The 23,948-nt window shown below is 40.4% G+C and overlaps 1 protein-coding gene across 1 annotated transcript in view; it reads left to right on the plus strand.

Moving 5' to 3' along the window:
- Positions 1-23,948, plus strand: part of nrxn2a (neurexin 2a) — a gene marked incomplete at its 5' end in the record, with an annotated part of 403,284 nt that overhangs the window by 122,442 nt on the left and 256,894 nt on the right. Inside the window, 5 exons of the mRNA XM_079834263.1 lie at positions 2,891-3,317; positions 5,206-5,589; positions 6,094-6,297; positions 9,673-9,699; positions 20,105-20,224. Of these exons, the coding sequence (XP_079690389.1) occupies positions 2,891-3,317; positions 5,206-5,589; positions 6,094-6,297; positions 9,673-9,699; positions 20,105-20,224 (1,162 nt within the window). The remainder of the gene's footprint in view (positions 1-2,890; positions 3,318-5,205; positions 5,590-6,093; positions 6,298-9,672; positions 9,700-20,104; positions 20,225-23,948) is intronic.

Raw genomic sequence — 23,948 nt, forward strand, 5'->3', positions numbered from 1 at the left:
GCGAACTCGGACAGCCGCTGTGTGTACATCGGCTGTACACTCGTATTGCAGTGCAATGTGGGATAGAATGAGTGCACTCAATAACGTCAACTATGGTTTTGGACACCACTACAAATGGCTGTCCCCTCAAATAGTGCCTTATTTAAGGGTATAGGGGGCGATTTCGGATTCAGCCACACATTATCTGATTTGCTTAAATTTGAACTCTAGTTAACACTGATATGTTTGCATCACTGATCATGTGTATTGTTTGGTGTTGTTGTTCCTGTTAATTCTTGGTTGAGCACTGATTAATTAACTATGCACATAATTAATTATGTTTTGTTCCAAATGGTTATGTATTTTTTTTAATCCTGATAACAGTTTACCTCTTTGTTACAGTTAAACCACATTTATTTGTTTTTCTTAAATTTCTAAATGGTTTAGTCCAGTAGGAGGGGCTTGGCCTTTTAAAGATGGCCTCTCAGGGTTGTGTGGGAGCTCATAGAGAGAGTTGGAGTATAGTTGTGTTGCAAAATTGCTGTGTTTTGGGTCAATCATATGTAATGGACGTAGGCCAGTAAGAGGTGTGCATGTAAACCTCACTCCCCTGGCCTCAAGAGGCACACTAGCAACTGACACTAGCAGCTGCAGTTTTTAGCTAGTGCTGGGCGAGTCTTCGTGAAACACTTTAACAGTTGAAGCAAATGTGCGGTATTTTGTGGAGGCTTCGAAACAATCCTACACCCGTCAGTACAGTGACACCTAGTTGTTCAGAACAATGGAAAACAACAAAAACTCAGGACAAACATGCATAAAAACACCTTTTACAAACCCATTGCAAAATGTTTTATTGAAAGCAAAATCTATCAGATGCAATCAACCAGTCAACTAATAAGATTAAATATAAAGTATATGTGTAATGTGTGTTGTTTTATTAATTTGCAGGGCTTGTTTTGTTCGTTCCATTGATTGCTCAGCTAAACAGGCCAATAAGAGATTATTAACTACTATTATTCCTTTTAATCATACTAATGTCAAATTAAATCATGTACAAATGTATGAAACTGATCAGAGATCAGGTAAAAACCCATAGAACCACGATTCATGGGTTCACAGAGTTCGCTCACCAGAGGGGAACCATGTTTCAAAAATGTTTCGAAAACAATTATAACGCAACGAAGCCTCGTTTACTGAAATCACGTGACTATGGTTGTTTAATATACACTCCGAACACTGATAAAAAAAAAGTGGTTTTGAAGGCGACCGTCATTATCTTTAGCGTCCTTGTTAGCCCATGGCGGAGACCCTGGTTTAGGAGTAGGAATTATTATATTTGGTGCCGTGACCCGGATGGGAGTGAGGTTTAGGTGGGGTGAGTGTTATGAACGTAGGCCAGTAAGAGCTGTGCATGTAAACCTCATTCCCCTGGCCCCAAGAGGCTCGCTACCAACTGATTCTTGCGGTTGCAGTCTTAAGCGTGTCTTTGTTAGCGTGCCCCCCTCCCATGCTGGAGACCCCGGTTTGAATCCCACTTGGAGCGGGTCAGGCATGACCGGTTAGACATAGCTGAAAGTTTGTTTTAGTATAACTTTTGAACACGTTATTTTTTTTGTTTTTTTGTTATATATATATATATATATTATATATATATATATATATATGGACTTTCACTGTAAATCCCATTTGCACACAATTTTTGCACTTCTTGGAATAAACACTCTGGAATTTTTGACTTCATCATCACGACACTTCATTTTTACAGGTACATTTAGAGCAGTGATGCTGATACTATTCAAAACATGTCTGGGGCCTTTTGTTACAATACTACTAGGATATTTGCTGTTTTTACTACTTATAATGCGCATATTGATGCCTTATAATACATGACCATATTCTTCATCCCTTAATCCTCCTAAACATTACCACTAAAACAACTAACTTACTAATTATTAATTAGCAGTAAATTAGGAGTTTATTGAGGCAAAAGTCTTAGTTAATAGTGAATGTGTTCCCTAAACTAAAGTGTGATCGAAGCGAACGCTTAAAGACCCGTATCCTAATCTGATAGTGGAGCAGGAAGATTAAGATGCTTAGGCTGTACAGTCGGAGATGGTTTGAGACGTTGATAGATCCCTCAGATTTTCTTTTGTCTATGGTCTCTGGCAATAATTGCATTTTTCATGTTCCCTCGCTCAGAGCTGGCACCTCTTGTTTCGCCTCTACCTCTCCTTTTATTTTTCTGTCATGGGGGCTGGCGAGAAACATGGCCGTCTTGTGTTATTTTCAGAGACACTCAAGTTCACACCCAGCAACAAAGCATCAGTCATCATCTTCGGACAGAGAAAAAGGCTGGTGTAAAAAAGAAAAGCATGTTTGCTGTGCTGGGCTGATTCGCCCATCTGGCCGTATAGACAGCACATGTGATGGAGATAAAAAAAAGAGAAAGAAATCTACCCCTGGGGACACATTCATAATGCATGTGTTTGTAGGACTGGTATTTTCAGAGCAGTTTTTCTTTGTGTTGTACTGTGGCACGTGTGGGCTAGACATCATATCATAGATCAAGATTTCTCAGTTGACGTCACTTAATGAATGCACTGTTTATGCGTGCGATTCAGAAAAGCACTTAGCTTTTGCATCGCAGAGCTAATGTTAGCGTAGGATGATTCATCATATTAATGAAAGAGAATATCGATTAGCCGAGGGTTTCTGTAGCGCTCTGGATGGGGTCGCTAGGTTTATGTGATCCACTCATGCTTCGAGTATTTAAAGAGACTGATGTGTTTACTGACTTGAAAACTGTGCCCCCGAGGTACAGCTCCAGTTTGTTTGTACCAGTGGGCAGCGTGCTACTCCATTCCACCCTGTTAGCATTCAACTACTTTTTTTTTTTCTCTCCTCTTCCCAGGTGGTCTACACTAATAATGAGTTCAGACTAGAGCTCTCCCACCTGGCTGAATTGCGTGACCCTAAGGTCAACCTCCACGGCGACCTGACCTTCCGCTGCGAGGATGTCGCCGCATTAGACCCGGTCAGTTTCGACGTGCCGACCGCTTACGTAACCCTTCCGCGCTGGAACACTAAGAAAACCGGCTCCGTGTCCTTTGACTTCCGCACCACCGAGCCCAATGGCCTCTTGCTGTTCAGCCACGGGCGGCCACAAGGTTCCAAAGACAGCAGACCGAAGGTGGATTTCTTCGCCATGGAGCTGCTAGACGGATTCCTCTACCTGCTCATGGACATGGGCTCCGGGAGCATCAAGATGAAGGTCGGGAACAAAAAGGTCAATGACGGAGAATGGTGCCACGTGGATTTCCAGAGAGAGGGCAGGAAAGGTCGGGATACTGCAAGATCAGCACACACATTATTCGCCTTGTTAAAACGGTGTTGTTAACCTACTCCCTTTGACTAAAGCACTTCCTCGTTCTGCCCGCTTAGGGTCCATCTGATATGCATACTTCACAAACTGCTAAATCACTGTACTCCATTTCTTCTACCTCTCATTACCTCTCATTACTGTAAGAGCTCAACTCAAATACACTCTTCACAGTTTTAAAGCAGCAAGCCCAGCATGGGATTTAGCAAATCCCGGGGGAAGAGGTTGAAGACCTTTCCACTAGCTGAGCACAGGAAAAAAAAGGAAGAATCATGGATTGTTAATGCTAAATTTATGAAACTTCACTTTAAAAAAAGGAAAAGAAAGAAACTTGTGACAGCTATTGTACAGCAGCTACACTGTTTCACAAGTTACTAAAATGATAGTCTTCAGGGATCAGTAGTAGCGGCATTAATTAAATTAGTTTTAGTTCATAATTAATTAGGGTTGTCAGTTTAACGTGCATTAACGGCTACTACAAGCAACCAGGGTTATGCAGTTTATGAGTGCAAATTTGAATTTGCCACACCCCACAGGAAGTTGAATTGAAATAACAGGAAGAGGAATTTAAAGATTAATAATCCAAATCAAATTCCATCCATCCGTCCGTCCGTCCGTCTTTTTTTAATTTTTATTTTTATGTCTGTCTATCTATCTATCTATCTACACTGTAAAAAAAATATTGTTGGTTTAACTTAAAAAAATAAGTAACCTGGTTGCCTTAAAATTGAGTTCAGTGAAATTAAAAATTTTAGTTAATACAATGAAGGAAATTGGTTTAATAAATATAAACTCAAAATATTATTGGATCTGAAGCACATCAATTACATTTTTTTGTGATAAATAGCACAATTTGGCATGCTTCACTGCATTATTACAAATAAAACACAATTATGCTATATGCTTACAAAATCTTTTAATAATATTTTAATAAAGGGTGGTGTTGATTCATAAAAATGTTCATCGTATTAACTCTTTAATTATCTATCTATCTATCTATCTATCTATCTATCTATCTATCTATCTATCTATCTATCTATCTATCTATCTATCTATCTATCTATCTATCTATCTATCTATCTATCTATCTATCTATCTATCTATCTATCTATCTATCTATCTATCTATCTATCTATCATTCTTTTTGTTCGATCCGTTTATTGTTACTACATTTTATTGTTAATATATTCCATCTACAGTTCTGTCTGACCTTCTGTGTGTCCTTCTCTGTCACATTATTTGCCACTCTATTGATCTGTCTATCTATCTATTGTTCTGTTTGTCATCATATATCTGTGGTTCTATTTACAGTATATGTTATTCTGTCTGTCGTTCTATCCATTGTTCTATCTATCTATTGTTTCTGTTGGTCATTCTGTCAATTGTTTATTCTTTCTACACATTGTTGTATTGTTCTCCCTGTCCATAAAACAACCAATCTTTTAAAAAAAAAGACTTCTTAAACAATTTTAAAGGTTTTATTAAACCAACATTTCAAAGTTTGTTGTGGCAAAATGTCCTTTTCTAATTGAATTGACTCATTTTATTTTAATGCCTCTACGTTACATCCAAATTCAAGATGTTTGCTTCCCCAATTCAAATTGAGGAATTGAATTGCACATGAAAGGCACTGTCAATTCAGTTCTAAATTATGCAAATTGTTGCAACATTCAGCAAATGATTGTGTGATAATTTACAGCTTAATCAACATATCATGTAACCATTTTTTCTAAATCAATTGACAGTCCTATTATTAAAAATTGGACCAAGATGTCTCTAAACGTTGATGTGTATAGGTTCACAGATAAGCACTGCTCTTTATTAAATCTTCATTTCCTGTCTCCTAGGCTCCATCTCCGTTAACGGCCGTAGCATGCCATTCTTCACCAATGAGGGCAGTGAGATCCTCGATCTCGATGGTGAAATGTATCTGGGGGGTCTGCCGGAGGACAGCGGCGGTCTTCCTCTCCCGCCAGAGGTGTGGACCGCCCGCCTCAGGCTGGGCTTTGTGGGTTGTGTGAGAGACCTCTTTATAGATGGGCGCAGCAAAGACCTGCGGCGGTTGGCGGAGCTTCAGAGCTCTCCGGGTGTCAGCAGCTTCTGTACGAGGGAGACACATCGGAGGTGCAGCTCCGAGCCCTGCGCCCACGGAGGCCGCTGCCGCGAGGGCTGGAATCGGCATGTTTGCGACTGCACTGGAACTGGATATCTGGGCCCCAACTGCGAGATGGGTGAGGAAAGTAGGGCTTAAAGCAGTAGGGAGGGAGGATTAAACATGGGATTACTTCTCACCGATGAGAGCTTTCTCATAAAGAAGTTCAAGGCTTCAGAGCTTCACTCATATACTTTTATACTAAGATACAGCTGCACTTCAGGTCTATTCAGCAGATACCACCTGCATAGACCTTTGTTTGCTGTTGCTGTGTCATTTCTAACTCTCTCCTGCCCTCTGCTGTTTGCAACTAAGAATAGCAATATGACCACCCAATGTCCACTACAGACATGTTACTGGTGACTCAGCAAGGGTGCACATACACTTGAAGCAATATTTTAGTAGTCATGAGCAGCAAATAACATAATTGTTATACTATATGAAAATTATTAGCATGTAGCATTGTTAGCTAATGACAGACCAAGTGAATTAACGAATTATGAATTAAAAATATAATTTTACTACAATATGACTTAATGAGACCTGTGTTTTCTGATGTACTGTTTTTTTCCTGCTCTCTCAGAGTCCGCAGTGCTGAGTTATGATGGGAGCATGTTTCTGAAGATCCTGATGCCTCACGCCGTTCACACTGAGGCTGAGGACGTGTCTCTGCGCTTCATGTCGCAGAGGGCTTATGGTCTGCTCATGGCCACCACCTCTAAAGAGTCCGCCGACACCCTGCGCCTGGAGCTAGACGGAGGAAGGGTCAGACTCACCGTCAACCTAGGTAACCTTTCACCGCTGTCCTCCGAATGTGAGGCACTCATAGAACAAGTCTGGGTTAGCTCCCAGATTGCATTTCACCCTCATTCCTCCATCTTTATCTCTTTCTTGACACTCTCTCTCTCTCTCTCTCTCTCTCTCTCTCTCTCTCTCCTACTCTCTCTCTCTCTCTCTCTCTCTCTCTCTCTCTCTCTCTCTCTCTCTCTCTCTCTCTCTCTCTCTTTCTTCCTCTCTCAGCTTTGCAGCCTTCAATGGCTATCTTTTCTGCAGCTTTCAGAGCAGACAGCCAGAGAGACCAACTCATGTAGTTTGTCTTTATAAGACACATTAAGACACACTAGGGGAGACAGAGGGGAAATTATATCTTTTTCAATTTCCTAGAGTTTTCTAACTGCCATCTTAAGGTACAATAAACCCATGAACACACACTCACACACACAGACACACACACACACACACACACACACACACACACACACACACACACACACATGTAGTGTTTTCATCTTTTATGGGGACTTTCCATAGGCGTAATGGTTTTTATACCGTACATACCGTATATTCTATCCCCCTACACTGCCCCTGCCCCTAAACCTAACCCTCACAGGAGACATTCTGCAATTTTACATTTTCAAAAAACATCACTTAGTCTGATTTATAAGATGTTTTCCTCATGGGGACCTAAAAATGTCCCCACAAGGATGAGGATTTCGGATATTGCTATCTTTGTGGGGACATTTTGTCCCCATAACGTGATGATTACCAGTCCACACACACACACACACACACACACACACACACACACACACACACACACACACACACACACACACACACACACACACACACACACACACACACACACACACACACACACACACACACACACACACACACACACACACACACACAGCTCTGGGAAAAATTTTGAGACCACTTAACATTAATTTCTCAATGTTAAGTGGTCTCTTAATTTTTTTTCCAGAACTGTATATATAACTAACTAATATTAACCACCATGTTTCAAAGAAGTGCACAACTCAAAGTAATATGATTACTTAAATACATATTCTAATTATTTAATAGGTTGCACCTTTATATGATATTAATTATTTTAGTTGTAAGGAATAGTATGCACTTAAAGTAAAAGTCTTAAATGGGAATTGTATTAATTAAAAAATGGTCTTAATAATTTTGATAACCTGATCAGACAAGAATTCCCTAATCGAACTAGATACTTTTTATGAAATAATTTCAAGATTATTACATTTCATTACATGTTAAAGATTCAGACTTTTAATTGTCATATAGTTTTTATTCCATACTATAACTAGTATAACGTTTGTCCATCCACCTCACAGCCATAATGAAATTGCATATCGGCTGTCATCTGATGTTAATATTAACTTAAAAAGTAAAATATATGTAGGCCTATATATGTATGTATATGTGTGTATTATAGTACATAGTATAGTTATAAATGATAAATGTAAGACAAACGGGGTTCATGAAATGTTTATACTTCTACATATAATTTGTATACTTCAAAATGAAAATATGAAAAGTAATACAATCACACTTCTTTTTGTTCAAGCAGAGAGAGATCGCTTGAATAAGTGTTAGCAGTCTAGCTTGTTTGTGATGGAAGAAATGTAATTGCCCCCTGATCTCCCCCCATAAGAACCATATTGTAATTCTTCTAAAGTCTCTCACTGTCCTCTCAGCTCAGGCTCCTTCTCTGACGGCAGACTGCGTCTGTTTGTACAGAAGATTACAGACAGTTCCAGTCCACAGGAGAGTCGAGTCTGAGCTAGTCTTTCTGTCTTATAGCAGTGTGACAGTGAGACAGGTCCCTGGCTGTCTGTGGTCACTCTTCTGTAGCGGTTGACAGCTTGAGAGTTCACCACAGCCAAGAGTGCTCACACTATTCAGTAGGATCAATTATTCTTTGTTATTGTCTCTTTAGTCATATTATCAGCCTGGACAATGTTTGCTGTTTGTTTTTGTTTTTTCTCCAATAGAAAGATTATTTGTAAATAATGAATCCGAACAATACCACTTAATATAACAAGCTTCAAATAATATTCTCAGAGAATCTTCTGTAAGACAACATTTTACAGAGATCAAGTCTAGGTGGGTTCACAATGATTTTAGTGGTGCTGTAAAATTAATATGAATGTTGTGATGATTTTTATGGGTTTTTTTGGCCCTTAAGTTTTCTAATGAATCTGCCATTAGAATAATTCTGCATTCTTCCTTGTTTCTTTACTTCATTTACACTTCAGATGCAAAAATGACTAATACAGTATATTCAATATGGCCATGATTCAGAAATGATAAAGAAAAGTATGGGAACAGGATTATAAATCTTAATGTTAAATTTAGCATTTACTAATTTTTTATTCTAAACATTTAATTTTTTTTATAGGGTAGAATTGAGGTTTAGGTTTTTCAGTAGTATTGTTTTTTATATAGTATTGTCTATCTACAATATCATTTGTATTGTTTGATTTGTGTTTTTTTTTTGACCCCCAAATCAGCATATTAGAATGATTTCTGAAGACTGGAAATCCAGCTTTGCCATCACAGGAATAAATCACATTTTAAAATATATATTACAATAGAAAACTATTTTAAATTCTAATTATATTTCACAATATTACTGTTTTTTATTCTATGTTTGATCAAAATAAATGGAGCCTTGGTGGGCTTAACATAAAAAATCAACTTTAAAAAATTGTACCAACCCCAAACTTTTGAACAGTAGTGTAACTTATGTATTGTTATATTGGTTCATGAAATTGAAAATGAATATCATTCATTTATTGAATCATTTGAAGTAGATTGTTAGCAAGTTTTTACCATATACAATAAAAAATAAAAAATAAAACATTTAAAGCCATTTCAGAGCAAGCATATTAAGATATGTATCAAAAGGCTGAAAAATATTACACTGTATATTTTTTTTATCTCTACCGGCCGCCCAGCCTTATAAACGAGCATGAGCTCTTGGTTGTTGGTGCAGACTGCCCTTGCCTACAGTCATACTGGCACCACCCACATACAGGAAGGAGACAAAGCACAGGCTAAATCCAATATTTTGTGTGTGTGTGTGTGTGTATACGGTATATATAAATTGCCAGGTTTCACAGATCTGGTCTTGTCATTACATAGATTCTCAGATGTGCTGTCTCTCGTCCTGTGATTGTGGGGTGTGTGCCCTTGTAGAGAGGGCCATTCTGACTCTCACCTTGTCCCCGGATGGTTGACTCTATGCAAAAATTGTTTGTATATCTGCAGATTGAACCTTGAAGGATGTGGTTTTGAATTTTAGTTTATTTTCCTTTAAATCTCACCATCTCACTCTCTTTCCCACCAGATTGTATCGGGATAGACTGTAACCTTAGTAAGTGATTCTTTTATCTGCAATGCTATTTTTGTCTCTTTCTCTCTCTCATGCTCAGCCCCGATTCATCCAAAGTTTCTTCTCCTCCCTCGTAATCCTGTCTTCCTGCACCGTTAACACAGATTTTCTTTTGAACATGTTCCCAGTTGGCATCTCTCTCTTTCTCTCTCACTCTTTCCCCAGCACCCCCCTCTCTCTCGCGTTCCCTCAATCTCAGTCTCTTTTGTTCCACAAAATATGCCGATTTGCTGCGGTGTTTGAAATTAAGCATAACCATCCCAACAGTTTCCATTTCAACACCATATGTTTCTCACTGCTCCTCCAATGCTCTAGTCTGTTTCATGTCCCTGTGGGACTCTGTTACATAAGGAAAATACGATAATAAACCATATAATAGAAGACGAAATCTTAATTTGCCAAATCAGGCGTGAGGTTGAACATTGCCTGTATTTGAGCAGTTACATCCATGTGTTGGGAAACCTTCAGTATTAGCAGTGCAGTGATTCTGAAGGTAAGTAGTGTGAGTGGGATGTATGAGACAAAAGCACTGTGTGTTTGTGTATGTGTATGTTTCGCTAGATTTGAAGCAATGCAAATCTGAAAACAATTCATCAAAAATAGTGTAAATCCAGTGCTTAGCAAATTTATTAGACCGCCTGTCATAATAAAGAGAAAACACAAATGTTTTAGGAATCTCTCACAAAAAAAAAAGTCATTTTATTAGGCATATAACAAACTGAAACAACTAAATAGTCTTTATTCACACATAACTTTTTTTTTGTATGACGTTCTTTGGCCGTGATAACAGCTTGCATTCTTGCTGGCATTGTTTTTATCTACTTTTCCACAGCCTCTGTTGTTATTTACTTCCAACACGGTTCCCACGGGTCCTTGAAATCCTTGAACGTTTGTGAATCTGTGAAAAAAATGTTTGAAAAGTTTTTAAAATAAACATACAGGTCCTTGAAAGTGCTTGAATTTAATTTGTGCAAGACGTTTTCTGGAAAAAAGTTCCCTCCGGTCTGCTAATGTGTTATTTCGCCAACACTTTGTGGCCTATGCATACTAACTTGCTTGATTTATGTTAGTTACGTGCATTTACACGTTACTTTAAGTTTTTCCCGTGTGAGGTACTTTGCCATGATGTTCACATGCGCACCAAACTACTTCGATGGGACCTCAACGTTTTCAGTGCTTAAACCGAACTCAAATATGTTCAGTCAGTGGCAGTATATTGTGTTCTCTTTTCAATAAAATCCATGCAAAAGTTAATATCAGATCATTTTAGAATACAGTATACAATGTACCGAATATTCTTCAGGTTTATGCAAAAACAGAAATACGACAAATAGAATATCAGATCTCGGTCATATGGACAAAAATAAATGCAAAAAAAAAAGAGTCTTTTTTGCATAGTTGTGTTTGACACATGAAAACTGTAACACGATGTAACCTTTCTCTCACTTAAAATTGAGGGTATTGGACCTGCAAAGTCCTTGAATTTGAAGTTAACCAAGCTGTGGGAACCCTGCAAATAATTTCTTGTTGTTTTCAAAGACGTGCTTTTGATGACATTTTGTGTGAAATGTGTTCAATAGGATTCAAGTCCGGACTTTGACTTGGCCAACTGTGACCTAAAGAGCTTACATATACTGGCTTAAACATTACAGAAGAATCTTGGTAATCACCAATATGGTAACACTTTACAATTAGATTTTACAATAAGTTAACATTAGTTACTGACTACTCACAATGAACTACTTCTACAGCATTTATAAATCTTAATGTTAAATTTAGCATTTACTAATTTTTTATTCTAAACATTTAATTTTTTTTATAGGGTAGAATTGAGGTTTAGGTTTTTCAGTAGTATTGTTTTTTATATAGTATTGTCTATCTACAATATCATTTGTATTGTTTGATTTGTGTTTAGTGATCCTACTTGCAGATTAGCTCACAGTTTCCCAAGGGGGTGGAACATCTAAATATACGCTACCATTCAAAGTTTGGTTTTGGTAAAAAAAAAAAAATGTATATGTTTTTGAAAGAAGTCTCTTAGGGTGTTTTCACACTTGGGTCCTCTTTAAAAGAACCGAACTCAGACTCCTTTAAGTGGACCAAAAGGTGGACCAAGTGAAAAAGGACCCAGTTCTCTTCATGTTCACACTGTCCCTGTATCCGAAAGAGGACTCGGATCCTTTTTTGGTCCACTTTAGTAGGAACGGGGAACATTGCTATAAATGAATTGAGTTGTTTATCTTTTTACACAAAAAATATATTTTTTGCAATACTACATATTCTTGCACTAGCTATATCACACATCCACCTTTGTAAATAACATTTTGAATTGTTTTCCTTAAATCATGTTTATTTTATTGCAGAAGGCAATGATAATATCAGCATACAAAAAATAAACAATACAATAAAATAATAAAAAAAAAGATGCAAATTAAATAAACTGCTTAAAAATTTCCAGGTAAAGTAGGTAGGCCTATGCCTTAAAACAGCATTCAAGTAAGAAATCGAAATGGAAAACTGCAAAGGCTAGTAATGCAGATGTTTACATTCACTTAAAACAAAACCACCTGTTTATGTGAAACTTGTGCGTTTTTGACACTTTAAAATAAATGCAATAGGACGCTAAAGATTCCGTTTAGTACACGCGCTGTGACAGCTGGCTTATGTGCACGCGCTGTAGGTGTGTGTGCTCGTAACACCATTTTAAACTGGCAAGGCGCGCAGCTTCTCTCTTACACAGTGCGTAAGCGGTTGAAATTGCAATAAACAAGTGTAAGTTGTGAACGAACAATTTGTAGAGAATTGCCAGAAGAAGCTGCCATGATGAACAACCGATTTGTACGGAGGCATCTGATGACCAAACTACACTGGAATTCGCGAACAGAAAAACCAAGTAAGCCCAGAGCGGTTTGTGTTCAGATTGCGTGTTTTTAGCGAACCGTGACATATGGTGAGATCGAACCAGATGTTCTCGGTTCGGTTCGCTTTAAAGGGGTCTGAGATCGTTTGAAATGTGTTCACATATGGGCCAAAATCACGCTAACCGCGCTCAGACCCCCTGAAAAGGACCAAGTGTGAAAACACCCTTATGCTCATCTAGGCTGGATTTATTTGTAAAAATACAGTAAAAAGTAATATTGTAATATATTATTGCAATTTATGTGAACTGTTTTCTATTTGAATATATTGTAAAACGCAATTTTTATTCCTGTGATGGTATCATTACTCCAGTCTTCAATGTCACATGATCCTTCCGAAATCATTCTAATATGCTGATTTGATGCACATTTCTTATCATTATCAATGTTGAAAACAGTTGTCCCACTTAATATTTTTAATGGAAACAGTGACTTTTATTTATGATTCTTTAATGAATAGGAAGTTGAAAAGAGATGCTCCTTTCAATTTAATCAAATTAAAATATTTTGTAAGGTTATAAATATATTTACTATTATACTTAAATATATTATAAAAGTTTTACTGACCCCAAATTTTAAATGGTTGTGTATTTAATTGGTAAGTAGCTTGGTAATAAGTAGGATAATAGTATAATGTCAGCTTATTGTGGTACATTTATTCCTTATACAGTATAATCAGTAGTATGTCCTCATTTTTAACGTGTGTGTCAAAATGTGTGTGTCACTGGATGTGTTTTGTTTTCGGTTTTGAGTGTAAAAAAAACAAAACAAAAACAAGGCTACAGTATGTGACTTAATCCTCTTTTTCCTTTGTTTGAAGATTAAAGCTTTTTCCATTTGCTTAAGAAATTCTAGACTATTAAAATATATGCCACATGCAGTATTTACATGTAAATTAGGCCTCTAATTGTGAGATTTGTCTCTCTAGTACTTCATTAGTCATGAGGTAGTAGGTGTTTGTGCTTCAGGACACGGTTTCCAAAAAAGCCATGAAAATCTTTTGCGTAATGGAAATTTTGACACGTTCACTATTCAAATGCATCATCAAAGATTGTTCATTCATCGGCGATAATGACTCAACAAATTTGGATTTGTGGAATGTTTTTCATTATAAATGTTAAAATAATTCCAATGAAAAACAGATATATGAGAGCATAATGCATCATTTGCTCTTTTAAATGAACTGTAGAGGCATTACGCACGACGTTTAACAGCAACTGCCCACGCAGAATATGCAATTGTGTTCCTAAAGATCTATACTTTCTGAGCTCCTTTTGTATTTGTGTATGAAATATCTGGATATTTGGGTTATGTTTTTAGGTATCAATTACACAATATTCAACACAGATTTCCCCAAGATGAACTATCCCTTTAAGCTCATTTGACAGTCCCTCCTTTGCTTTAAAAAAGCAAAAATCTGGGTTAAACTGGAGCGCTTACATTGGACATGAATGGGGAAAATTTGTAAACATTAAAATACTGTTTAATAGTGTAGCCACAAGACAACATGTTAACATGACAACGTTGTTGCCATGGCAACATAACGGCCAAAAGCAGAAAGCAATCATAAAATAATGATGTTACAACTCAAATAATACACAAGTTTAAAAAAAAGGTGCATGCTATTATAATATTATAAGCTTCATGTTTCTGCTTAAAAGTAAATCCTTCAAAAACTGGTACTTTTTGTTTTCATTATAAGTGCCTCAACCGAACCGTATATGAAAATAAAGGGTAAACAACAAATCTAAATGATATACTACTATATGTATTGTATTCTAGCATTGCTGAAGTGCTGTATTGACTGTGGAAGTGCTTTCCTTTTCTAATCAATAAAATATCATGAATTCATTCTCAGTTTCCACCACCAGGTGGCAACAAACACCATCTATTACAGGGTCAGATTTAGTCTCAAGCAAGTGCTTTTTGAAGGACAGAATCTACAAATCATCCCTTTTTAGGGAAGGTAGCATCCTTAACATCAAAGATGTTACAAACTACTGTAAACGCGTTTGATGACACATATTAAGTTTTATGGCACGCCCGCTATTTAGGACCAGATAAGCGATTTATCGCGCATAATGCACACGGCATGATGAATCTCTGCTTGGTCGTATGTGGATAAGTACATTCATAATCTGACGAGCATGACCATTTGATATGTTAACCTGTGAAAGTGTTTCACAGTCCCCTCTACGCTCTCAATATTAACTCGATGGGTATGTCAAACATATTTAGACTGATGGAAGTTTTAATGACAGTAAAATGTTAATTGACTTTTAAATAGACAGAAATGCTGGTAGTTAAAGTAAATTATACCCAATTAGGGCCCTCTGCCATCTGTTAGAAGTCTATTTTTTTCCCTCCTCACCATGATGTGCATTTTAAGCAGTTTAGCACAGAGTAGTCATGAATACAAAGCGGATTCAGGCGACGTTACCATGCAAAAATCACACATTCATGTTAAGTTAACATTAGGTTTTGATGAATAATTGACATTTTTTCCAACGCCTGGAGCCGTTCATCAAAGTTTGATATAGCATTTCTTGATATCTAGCACTGTATTTGCTTGCACGCACAGGTTGTATGCTCGAATCATCAATGCTGTCGCAGTTTCACCTGATGTGCTGAGTAATACGAGGCCGAGCCGAATCGACGCGTGCGCTCTTAGATTTAAAAGCAGGGATGGGCAACAATTTAAATTTAATTAACAAGCTGCCAGAAGGTGTAGAAAGACAACTCCCCCTCGCTCTGCCTCCTGCTCGCTTATTCTGTGTGTGTTTTTTTTTTCCAGAGCTGGAAGAGCTAATTAGAGGGATGATATGACACAGACACATTCCGATGCAAAGAATGTCACACATACCTGGTCGGTATGAGTTTTACCTACAGGTATGTAGAGTACTGTATCTACAGTACGGTGCAACTGCAAACAGCCTCCCAGATTAAAAGCAGATGTTTGGCTTATACGAAGTCATCCGTGGAAGGTTTATCTGATTCCGAGTGCTACAACACCCCTACAAATAGGCTGACGTTGTTCCTCGGAGGGTCTGTTGATTCCAACAGAGCCAATTAGAGTAGCCAGCAGTGCAGTCTGAGGGGCTTTGAACCGCCATGTCAGGCGGTAGCCGCTCCGCAAGATGAAGGTTGAGGCAGCTGCATCGGCCTGACCCATTTTTCCATGCACACCCCAGGCACCTCTGAGCCCACGCCAACCGGGGCCAACCTGGCAGCAGGCGCATCTCAAAACCGTTACTTTAGCATATTATCGGCGAACGTTCACTGCTGCTGATTGGTTTCGTGTCGGCGGTCGGACTCCTGAGGTCTGTGAGGGATTTGGTGCGTGTGTGTACTGTCACTTTAAACCTGTGTACCGAGGCACAGTGCTGTTTTGTTCCTCGGCCATAAAACTCCTGAGCCTGTAAGATGATTATACACATACCCAGGGCCAATTCAATTTCATTTCAATTCAGTTTAAGTATAATGCGTTTGTCTCATGTTACAGACAAATGCTCAGGCGTCACCAGTCTGTTACTCTGTTATAATGAGCGCCAGAACTGCTTTTCAATAGTTTTTTGAAGCAATGTTTAAAGACACTGAATTAATGTGGTTTGTATTTATAAGTGACAAGTGTAAAAGAGAAACAAAGAGCCTATTTATACAGTAGTTTAGTCATTAGCAGAGCTGAACTGGCAGTTGCAGATGAAAATAGCTTTTAACAATCACAATGGTTGGGATGTAATCAGTGTTGGGTGTAACTTATCACAAAGTAATTAATTACTGTAATTTAATTACTTTTCCCTTGAAAAAGTAAAGTAAGGGATTACTCTTCAATTTTCTATAATTTAATAAGTTACTTCTGATGTAATTGTATTAAAAACTGTACAATTCTATATAAATCAATAGTGGATTTAAATGGTTACTTCAGTGATTTAGCATTAAGCTTTGTATCAGTAGAAAACCCGTAGTATATTTGAATTATGGTACTTTCCCCCCTCATATCCCCCTGAGATTGGAGAATTACTCATTTTATTTCTGGAAAGAAAAAATCCTCAGATGATGCAAATATGGTCATTTTGCGTCATCTGAGGATTTTTTTGGCCAGAGGTTATAGACTACAGCCAGTAGAGGGAGCTGTTCCGCATGTTTTCCGCATGAGATCTCACACACAGAATGTAAATGTGCTCGGCTCGGCCTCGGGCATTAATAACGGAGCAGTGCGGAGCAAAGAGAGTGATTCAACTTTAATGAATTCCTAGGAAAGTTTAGCTTCCATATGCGATAAGAAAACGCGCCAGACTGGACACGCGCTGAGAATGACAGCCGCGCTTACCTCAGCTCTTACTTCCTCTCGTGCTGAATGAGATCTGACTCCTTCAGCTGCGTTTGTCAGCTCTCGAGACTTTCGTTCGGCTCACTCACACTTTATTGAAAAGACACGTTCAGTTTTTAATTGTATTGTTTATTCTCTAACTGAACAAAATTATTGTATTATTTTGAAGATCAAAACGATGCTGGGGGCCGTGTAGGGAGTGGCCTCAGCGAATCAAGTGCATTCTGGGAGTTGTTGTCTTTCATCCACATGAGACAAAAATACATTTTCTGTCTTTTCTCAGTCTAGAAGGCACCAAATTCAAAAATAATTTCACATTTCTACTACATAAATGACACAGTTTAAATACACATTCATCTTCCTAGCGCTGAAGTGCCCCTTTAACATCAAAATATAACGTCTAATGTTAAAATGTATGTTTTTAATGTAAACCTCTCCCTTTAAATACTTAATTGAATACTGGTCAGTTCAATAATAATTTATGCAATTTTATATTATTTATTTAAAAGAATTAAAAGAGCAGTTTCATGTTTATCCCTGTATTGTTCAACTGGCAGTGGTTGATATGAAATTTAGAAATGAATAAGTAATGCAATAATTTAGTACATAATAATAATAATAAAAATAATTAGTACAATAATCTAATTAAACTGGTGAAGATGTAATTCGAGTAACTTACCCAACATCACATTATAAAATAAGTGTTTTTCACGTTGGCCACAATTATTGGCAACCTTAGAAATCCTTATAAGTGAGATTTTCAAGAAGAAAAAAAAAAACCTCTGCTCTCATCCAAAAACAAACGCATGTTGTCAGACACGACTAGAACTTTAAAAAGGACCAGCTTCTGTGGTCAGATGAAACTTGAACAAAAGCTTTTTGGCAATCAGCTGGGTTTGGTGAAAACAAATAAAAAGTACCCTATGTCCACGGTTAAATATACTGCCGGATCTTTAATTTTTCTTCTGGAGGTCCTGGACTTCTTGTTCACATACATGGCATCATGGATTCTATTAAATACCAACAGTTAAAAAAATAAAAACCTAGCTGCCTATGCTAGAAATCTTATAATGGGCCGTGGTTCGATCTTCTATCAGGACTATGATCCAAAACAAACATCAAAATCAACACACAAATGTGCCACTGAGCACATAATGTCCTGAACCCTATAGAAAATGAGTCGGGTTAACTGAAGAGAAGCACCAACATGGACCTGGGGATCTGAAGGATCTGGAGATTCTGTATGAAGGAATGGTCTCTGCTGTCTTGTCAGGTGTTCTCCTAATTCATCAGGCATTATTGGAGAACACTCAGAGCTGCTATCATTTGTGATGACCCGAAGCTAATTCAAAAGATTAATACATTGCTGGGTCTTCATCATGTATTTGTGAAATGTTTGCACTTTGCAGAGTAAAGCATCTGCAGTTTACATTTTCATATTATTCTCAAATGGTAGAGCCACAGACCTTCGTATCTCCCAATAATAAGACCATCTCTGTTAGAAACTTCCAGGCAAATGTGTTGGATCTAAACTTTGCAGGTTGTTAGCCCCCTCTAGGAGCAGGATTGGACACCCCTGCCCTAAAGGCCCTGTCCCAAATGGGACACCCTAAATCCTCACGTCTTCCCCTCAGTCCGCACTTTCACGACGTAATGCCGCTTTGACTGCCGGGTAGAAGTCTGCTGCGTAGCTCGCAAACTTGCGGGGCGTCGAGGGCGCATAGCAGTCGCAACGGGAGCGCTCACGAGCACCCTTCTTTAAGCTTAAAGGGCGAATGGGACACCTACGGTCTTGTGGACTTAATGGAGACGGCCATGCAGCGGCCATTTGTCCACAAGACCGAAAGTGCACATGAAGTGTGCCATTTGGGAAAGGCCCAAAGTGTGCCGTGAGTTTGTTGTAATTGAGAATTAATGTGAAAAGTCATGTGAGATGAGGCTATTGTGCTGTTCACGCAATAAATTCCGCCTATAATTTTTGTGTGTTCAACATTCGCAAATCGGTCTGAATGAAAAAAATTATGGCATTAATATGAAGACAAAAAAGTAAGTAAGCTGTTCTTTTGAACTTTTGTATACAGTATTATGGTTTCCAGAAAAATATTAAGCAGCACAACTGTTTTCTAATGGATCATGTAACACTGAAAATACAGCTTTTTTATCGTTTTTATCAAATATGTATGTGTGTGTGTGTGTGTGTGTGTGTGTGTGTGTGTGTGTGTGTGTGTGTGTGTGTGTGTGTGTGTGTGTGTGCTTTTTAAGGCATATAATATACAATATATACTATATCTTTCAACATACCTTCTGATGTTCATTCATGTTTATTCCGTGCTGTGACTAGTAGTAAAGTGGAAGAGGTGATCAATTTGCGTGCCACTTGAACTGAGGGGGCTACAGCAACCGGTCACATTAAAGAGCGCCAAAATGGCTTTTAAAGTTTACATTTTTGTATTAAACTGAAGACTTTATTTCATATCTAAAGTAACAAAGCTAATTACGATTATTGGAAGGGAGGTGTGCTACAAATGATATTTAGTTAAGCTTTATTCAGCCATACCCCATTTTAGGACAAGTTACTGTGTGTGCATGTGTGTGGCACAAATTGACAGGCTATCGAATAGGAAAGGAGATGAGATTCTATGTTTGGTTGCTTTTTTCCAAATACCATAGAAAAGCAAATGTACACTGCATGATAATTTTCACACACGTGTAGCCTACCTCTGCAACTCTAATAGTTTGTATTGACCCGATTTTAAATACAGGTAGATAGCTCTTAAAGAATGCATTATATATACCCTATACAGGCTCACAGAAAGTATTAGAAGAACACCATATGTACGTGTCACGATTCTCCTTGAGAGTCTCAGTGTGTATGTTTTGTGTGGGCGCGTGATTGTGTGAAATGTAAATGCGTGTTTGCATGTGTAGGTATGCTCATGAGTGTCAGTATGCGTGTCTGCACTCTCTCTGGAAACGTTTGAGTTTGTAGATATGTCCTGTCAGTTCACTGCGAGTATGTGTCTGTATTTGTATGCCTGTGTGTGTGAGGGAGAGCACCAGGCCTGTGAGGTAGACTGTGCTGTATTGATAAGATAGGAAGCTTGTAGCGGTGTGTGACTTTGGCCCTCTCTCTTTGCAGGTAAAGGACCGGAGACTCTGTTCGCAGGGCATAAGCTGAATGACAATGAGTGGCACTCTGTGAAGGTGGTGCGCCGTGGGAAGAGCCTGCAGCTCTCTGTTGACAATGTGACCGTGGAAGGTGAGTGGAAGACCTCACACGCTCTGTATATGTACTGTATATTGACACATGGACAATTTATTACAGTTAGAATTGAGTCGAGATTCAATTTTAATCAATCTGGCCAAGTGTATACTACCATTTAAAAGTTTGGCGTCAGTAAGATTTTTTTTTTAAGGGAATTTATACTTTATGCATGCATTAAATTGATAAAATGTGACATTTAAAGACATTTGTATCATTTACAAATTATTTACATTTAAAACAAATGTTGGTGTTTTGAACTTTTTATTTAAAGAATTATGAAAATACATTAAATTGATCAAAAGTGACAGTACTTTAAATTGTTACAGAAAATTCTAGTAAATGCTGTTATTTTGAATTTTTTTATTATTCAAAGAATCAGAGCTTCCACAATATTACTAAGCAGCACAATAGTTCCCTTTCAGTCGGTCACTACGACGTACGTCGGTAATACCGACGAATTGGGATCACTTTAGAGAGCCCCTATCAGCTTCGAGATTTAGAGAACAGGCCAATGGGCCATTGGCGTGCGAGATTTGCATCTCGCGCTCCGCCCCGCGCCGCGGGTATAAACAGGAAGCGAGAGCATCGCACTGACGTCATTCACTTCGGAGCCGAACGGCGTTGATGAAGCAAGCCTGCTTTTCTAAAAGAAAGCCTATCTGCAAGAGAGATGCTCCAGAGAACGAGAAGGACGCTCTGTGTTGGCGAAAAGGCACAATCAGTGCGACCGCATGTTCACCGCTGCATCAGCATAACAAACTGCTGTTCTCACAGCAACTGTCGGTCTGGTGAGGGCGTTTGTTTCAGTGAGTGCACCACAGGACTGCACTTACCACCTGTGTGTTGCCGCGGTCTTCCCCTGGGTGCTTCAGCACTGTTTAAAGAGCGTTTCCTCACAAAAGAGCAACACGGGTGTGACACTGCGTCTTTTTCAAGACGTCATTCCACTCGTGCGTTTCTGGATGCGGTTGTTTCCTGTCCTGACGGCCACGATCCCTCTCGCATAAACATGTTGAGACTGTGTTCGTGGGTGATCCATGTTCTCTCAGGGGAACGGGATTACGTCGACGCGCTGGTCATCTTGCCTTCCGCGTGAGGGTTTGAGTGTTCAGCGCGCCGTGTGCCGTCTAGCTGCCGAGTGACAGCGCGGGTTGCCACGGCAGCTCAGCGCGTGTCACTCGGCGGCTACGCATGTTGAGACTGTGTTTGTGGGTGGTCTATGCTCTCTAATGAGAGCATAGCCACGTCGGCGCGCTGTTCGTCTTGCCTTTTTTCATAGGGGCTTGAGTGTTCAGCGCGCCGTGTGCCGTCTCACGGCCACGCCCACTGTCTCACATGTCTGCTGGTAGCTTACAGATGGGATTGCTGGTCCTAAAAAAAAAAGAAATAAAATAACAAAAAAAAAAAAAAAAGGACCTAGCGTTTCGTTTGGGGCTCTAGCAGACGACAGATGTCAATCGCTGCATCGGAGAGAGGGCTGTTATGTGTTGAAAATGAAGATGATGCTGAGATTCCCACTATAATAGTGGGCGATCGTGCTGAATCCGATTCATGCTCGACAGCCATGCTTTCCCGGGTGGCTGAGGCATAGTGCAACGCATAAATCGCCTTGCCTGCCCCTTGCCTTTCCCGGATGTGCGTTGGAAGGCTTTTGCATTATGGAACTATTGGTGCCAAAATATGGAACACCAATAGGGCCATAATCTGTATAAAGTTTTCCTCTCTCTCACTACCCTCATCGGTGGGGTGGCAGTGCCACTGGCAGGCCACCTCCGCCCTGCTTAGGGCATGAGGGTAGTTCTCAGCCGAGGTTGAGCTGCGCACAGCGCTGGCCCTTGGCTAGACGATGTCCAGAAACACCATTGACCCGGATTTGGTTCGGGACTGTTCTTCCCCCGGAGGAGGGCCGGGTAAAAACCATTAGTAATTCTGTTCCGCCACTGGGGTTAAAAACAGCCAGTGGTACCCAAATATATATATATATATTAAAAAAAAAAAAAAAAAAAAGAGAAGAACCGTTCCAATATCTCTGGGTCTCGGGAGTTCAGGAATGGCAGCGTGTGACGCTACAAGCCTCGCCGCCCTCATTCCCCTCCCCACAAGAGGGCGAGAATGGCAGTGTGTGACGCTACAAGCCTCGCCACTCTCATTCCCCTCTTCTCAGCGGTGTGTGGACGACAGTGCGCGACGCTATGCCTCGCCGCTCTTGTTCCCCGCTGAGGAAGGAGGTGAGGCAGACCGTGTGCAACGCCACAAAGCCTTGCCACGCTCAGCCCCTCCTTCATTTGGAGAGCGCGCTGGGCGGTGTACAACGCTCCCATGCCTTGTCAGCCTCTGGTGCCTCTCCAAATCGCCAGCAGGGGGTGCCGGCTGTGGGAACGCACTCAAGCGGCCTTCCCACACTTGCGCACCCCCTCAGCGGATGCAGGTCGTGTGTCAGACCCAGACCCCTACACGGACCACTCCCATGTCGTCCTGGGGTCCCTGCATTCCGCCTCGCTGCCCTGCTGCGGGTACGTCTGTGGTACCAATGACCCCGCTTGTTCGGTCTCTGGGGGCCTGGCTAGCGCTCCCCAGCCCGTCTCGCTGGGTCATCTGTACAATCAGACTCGGCTTGCGATTCAGTTCGCCCGGCGTCCGCCCAAGTTCGGGGGCGTTCACTTCACGTCTATTGCGTGGGTGGATGCCCCCGTGCTTCGGGCGGAGATCGCTGTCCTACTGGCGAAGGACGCGATAAAGCCGGTCCCTCCAGCCGATATGAGGTCCGGGTTCTACAGCCTGTACTTCATTGTACCCAAGAAAGGTGGCGGGTTACGACCGATCCTGGACCTGCGTTACCTGAACCGCTCCCTCCACAGGATGCCGTTCCGAATGTTAACCCAGAAACGCATCTTCAGATGCATCCGTCCCCAGGATTGGTTTGCAGCGATCGACCTGAAGGACGCGTACTTTCATGTCTCGATTCTCCCTCGACACAGACCGTTTCTATGCTTTGCTTTCGACGGACGGGCATACCAGTACAAAGTCCTGCCCTTCGGGCTGTCCCTGTCGCCCCGTGTCTTCACGAAAGTCGCGGAGGCGGCCATTGCTCCCATGAGAGAGCGTGGTGTTCGCATCCTCAACTATCTCGACGACTGGCTGATTCTTGCCCAGTCACGGGAGCAGTTGTGCGAACACAGGGACATGGTGCTCCGGCACCTCAGCCAGTTGGGTCTTCGGGTCAACTGGGAGAAGAGCAAACTCTGTCCCGTACAGAGGATCTCTTTTCTCGGGATGGAGATCGACTCGGTCGCCATGACTGCGCGCCTCACAGAGGAGTGCGTCCAGTCGGTGCTGAGCTGCTTGAGTACGCTCAAACGCAGTACAGCGGTTCCACTGAAACATTTTCAGAGGCTCCTGGGGCATATGGCAGCAGCAGCCGCAGTAACGCCGCTAGGGCTGCTCCATATGAGACCGCTTCAGCACTGGCTACACGACCGAGTCCCGAGATGGGCGTGGCACAGCGGGTCCCTCCGTGTCCAAGTGACGCCGAGATGCAGCCAAACCCTCACCCCGTGGTCGGACCCTTCATTTCTACGGGCAGGAGTGCCTCTAGAACAAGTGTCCAGGCATCATGTTGTCTCCACGGATGCCTCACCCACGGGTTGGGGGGCCACGTACAACGGGCTTGCAGTATCGGGTCTGTGGACGGGGCCCCAACTGCAATGGCATATCAATT

This window comes from Gobio gobio (assembly GCF_949357685.1).
Source record: "Gobio gobio genome assembly, chromosome: 14".
Classification (NCBI taxonomy): Eukaryota; Metazoa; Chordata; class Actinopteri; order Cypriniformes; family Gobionidae; genus Gobio; species Gobio gobio.